This window comes from Telopea speciosissima, chromosome 2 (assembly GCF_018873765.1).
Source record: "Telopea speciosissima isolate NSW1024214 ecotype Mountain lineage chromosome 2, Tspe_v1, whole genome shotgun sequence".
Classification (NCBI taxonomy): domain Eukaryota; kingdom Viridiplantae; phylum Streptophyta; class Magnoliopsida; order Proteales; family Proteaceae; genus Telopea; species Telopea speciosissima.
In genome coordinates this window covers 31506417-31510670 of record NC_057917.1, presented here as the reverse complement: position 1 = coordinate 31510670, position 4254 = coordinate 31506417, and the positions used below count along the sequence as shown (strand labels likewise).

The 4254-nt window shown below is 41.7% G+C and overlaps 1 protein-coding gene across 1 annotated transcript; it reads right to left on the bottom strand.

Annotated features, from left to right (window-relative positions):
- Positions 1 to 3127: 3127 nt before the first annotated feature.
- LOC122650642 lies at positions 3128 to 3688 on the bottom strand. The gene has a single exon (XM_043844039.1). The coding sequence runs from the start codon at positions 3686 to 3688 to the stop codon at positions 3128 to 3130; it is 561 nt and encodes a 186-aa protein (XP_043699974.1).
- Positions 3689 to 4254: the final 566 nt, after the last annotated feature.

Sequence of the window (4254 nt, the reverse complement as noted above, 5' to 3'; positions counted from 1 at the left end):
ACAAAAATTTGAAGGTGTAACGATGAAACGGCATCGCAACCGAATTTTTCAAAAATATAACGATGAGACTGCATCGTGACCAAAAATTTGAAATTGTAAGTGTTTTCAAAAGAAAAGCCTAGGGTATGATGACAAGGCCCAAGGGATCATGGCACGAAGGTCCAAAAAAAATATGTTTTTTTCTGAGACCTTACCTTCTCGAAATGAAACCATTCTAGAGTGGTCAGCTTTATTATATGAGGGAATCTCGGGATTACCATGAGAACTGCAGTCGTAATCAAGCTGAGGAGAACAGACATCTTAGGAGACAGTTGGCATTTGCGAGAATCACCCCTACCCTATTCGTGTTGCATGATGATGATAGCGGTGATGATGAGGGTTATGTTGATGATGATGATGATGAGATGGTGCTGGATGCTGAGACTTTATCCTCCAGTGATGAGAACTAGTCTCGTCTCCCTCCCCTCTTACATATTACATATATTTTCTTTAAATTTTATGTTTTTAAATGTGGGAATGTAGGTGGAATGATTGGACGATGTCCCCTCTTTTTTTTATTATGCTTTATGGAATGGGAACAATATTTTAATCTAGTTAAGACACTTGCTTTTTCCTTTGCAATGCACAATTCCAGATATTTTTTTTTAATCCCTGATCATTACATGCATGGAAACGATAGAGGGGTAAGAAAAATCAAAAAGGGTGGGGAACTGACACATAGACTACAATGTCACCCTGCAATTACATATTTCCACCACAGCGTATCCAATAGATTTACAATCTTTGGCGTCAATTCTTCTGGTGGCTGAATCTTCTCCTCTATCATCTTGAGTAGAGACTGGTACAGTGTTGGTACTAGATGGGGCAAGTAGAAAGTAGTATGAGTCAAGCCCATTAACCTCATAGCATTATAGTCTAGAGTATCGAGAACTGGGGCTTTCATATCCCACCAATGGCAGTTCCATTGAACCTGCTCGTCTGTTCTTTGTTCCAAATACTTCTTCCAGTACTTGATTGCACGGAAATCCTCCGTCTCTCTTCGAATTTGGAAATGCTTTGGCTGAAATTGGGCATCAATTATAGGTTTGCCCAATCGTAGTCTCTCCATCAACCATATCTGCAAGATTATGGGTGATCTTGTGCAATAATCTGTTCCATATCCTCGGGAAGCAATCATTTCATCCAGACCCTTAAAAGTCTCAGCCAGTATGGTGGGGACGATGTCACACCCATCTAGGAGCTGCCAAACGAGGTCTGCCATCACAGGGGGAACACCACTTTTTGGAGTTCATAACAAGTATCTTCCAATCATGCAAAAGAGATATGCTCTCCTTCTGTTCTTTTGTTGAGTTCCTCTGGCTCCTTTTTGCCTGGAGAAAGTCCCTGCTACCTTCAAAATATCCACCTTTCCGTAATTCATGATTTCTTTGACTTTCCTCTTGGTCCATCCAAAGAAATCTTGTAAAACTTCTTCGTAGTCGCTACGCAAGGGGGGCAAAAGAGTCTCTCTGGTGGTGGTGAGAGCATGCAAGCTCAAAATTCTTCAACTGCGGGTGTTGTCCTTACTTCTCCAAATCTGAAAACATGCAGTTTTGGATCCCAACATTGGTACGCTTGTCAAAGCATGTCGTGATGAATCTCCATGCACATAATCCTTCCTAGGACTGGTAATTGGACGTCTTCCAGAAGAGTTGGATCATCAGAATTCATGTTAAGAGTCCACTTTCGTAATATCTCATCGAGGGAGGTTGCCTTCTGTGGATGATGCATTTTACCTGCACACAATCAAAGAACTTCCTTAATAAACTGGACCAAGTCTCTTTTTTTTCTTTTTTTCTTTTTTTCTTTTTAGACTCAGGGAATAGTCAGCTCCTATTTGAAACACATGGGAGGATGCCAAATGGTAGATTTGTTTTTTATATAACAAATAGAAGTGTCAAGTGGCAAAACTAACAGAAGGGTTCTTGAATGACAGAAATGTTGGGTGGCAGAATTGGAAGAATGTCCCTGGTGGGGACTAGCTGTTGTGACCGCACTTGAGCATGCCAAGTTGCATGCATATCCTTTGGAAAGGAATCAGGTCAAACGTAGTTCATGTAAACCAAATGGCTATACGAAATAATTTTTAAGTTGATCCATATTGACAAGGCCCTTTAGGTCCTCTCCATCCAAGCCAGTGATACAAATTGCTTGCCCACCCAAGATTTCCTTCACATAATAAGGTCCGCTACAATTAGGCCTGAACTTGCCTCTTAGGTCATGAACTGGTGCTCTTTGTTCTCGAAGTACCAAACCTCCTTCTTTGATGTTGCGTGGGAGGACTCCTTTATTGGATGCCCTTGCCATTCCTATGCTGGTATTTCTTGAAGTGATCCATAGCTTTCATCCTCTTTTCATCAAGGAAGATAAGCTCATCATGTCTTGCTTGCAGCCATTCTCCTTCAAGCAACTTGCTTTCCATCAATACTTTGAGAGACGACAGGATTTCTACGGGTTATACTGCCTCCATCCCATAGACCAAGGAAAAAGGGGTTGCCAGTAGAGGTTCGAATTGAGGTTCGATGAGCCCATAATGTGTATGGGAGCTTATCTGCCCAATCCTTATGGGTATCAGCCATTTTCTGCAATATGACTTTGACATTCTTGTTAGCTGCTTTCATTGCCCCATTAGTCTGTGGTCTATAAGTCGTAGACCGATGCCTTTGGATACCATATTTGGTGCAGAACTTATCCACTTTTCCCCATAAATGTGCCCCTTGATCGGATATGAGGGCATGTGGCACTCCATATCTATGTATAATGTTCTCTTTGATGAACTTTGCTAACTTCACAGCTGTCAAGACAGCATAAGACTGCGCCTCCATCCATTTGGTGAAATAGTCAATGCCCACAAGGATGAACTAATGTCCATTGGATGCCTTTCACGTGACTTTCCCATTTATATCAATGCCCCATGTTGAAAATGGCTAAGGAGCATTTAACGAAGGGAGCTCTGTTGGAGGAATGTGAATGATATTGGCAAATATCTGGCATTTGTGACATATCCGCATGAATGACGCGCAGTCAAGTTCCATGGTTGTCTAATAATATCCCATTCTGAGGATTTTCTTGGTGAGCATCTTGGCATTCATGTGCGGCCCATAGATTCCCTGGTGGATTTCTTCCATGATGATATGGGTTGTTCCTCATCTACGTATAGTAGTTGTATACCATTGGAGGACCTTTTGTATAGTAGGTAGCCTTGAAGTACAAACTGCGTGGCGTGCTTTTGCAACCTCTTCTCTTCATAGACTGTGGAATTCGGAGGATATTTCCTTTCTCTAATGAAGTCAATGATGGGTGCAGACCATGACTTCCCATCAGTTGTCAGAACATTTACTGACTCTTCATATGCTGATCCATGCCTTCTATCGACCAAGAATGGACGAACTTGAGTATTTGGAGTGCATTCAACCATTGAAGCCAAAGTAGCTAGGGCATCGGCAAATCTGTTATTGTCCCTCGGCAAATATTCGAAGGTGATTTCATCAAAGCTCTTGACCAAGTCCTCCAAATGTTCTTGGTAAGGTTTCAGCTTTTCGTTCTTTGTCTTCCACTTCCCTTGAGTTTGACAAATCATGATCAACGAGTCCCCATAGACTCTCAGCTTCTTGATCTCTAATGCCACGGCTTGAGACCGATTGCACATGCTTCATACTCTGCAATGTTGTTGGTGCAAGGAAAATCTAGCTTGAATACAAACGACAGATAGAGATCATCTGGGGTTATCAACAATATTCCTGCCCTATATCCTCTCTGATTGGCTGTACCATCAAAGCACAATTGCCACCAGTCTTCATAGTCTTCTTCCTCCACATATACCAAATCTTCATCTGGGAATGAGTCTTCTAACAGCTGTGAATCCAACCCGGTCAACTATGCAACTAGATAGTCTGACATTGATCATCCTTTTATTGATTTCTGGTTAACATATGTTGTGTCAAATTCTGACAATATCAACAACCATCTGGCCATCCTTCCTGTCAATGCTGGCTTCTCAAAGAGATACTTAATCAGGTCCATCCTTGAGATGAGCTGAATTTTATGTGCGATCATGCAATGTCTCAGCCTCTTGGTTGCCCAAACCAAACCAGTGCATGTCTTTTCCAATGGGGTATAGCAAGTTTCATACTCCAACAATTTTTTGCTTAAGTAGTAAACCGCGTGTTATTCCTCACTCTTCTATTCTTGTTGCGCCATCATAGATCCCATTGA

Excerpts from the sequence above, each read along its gene's own strand:
- LOC122650642 (XM_043844039.1), bottom strand. The coding sequence starts at position 3,688 with ATGTGCAATCGGTCTCAAGCCGTGGCATTAGAGATCAAGAAGCTGAGA.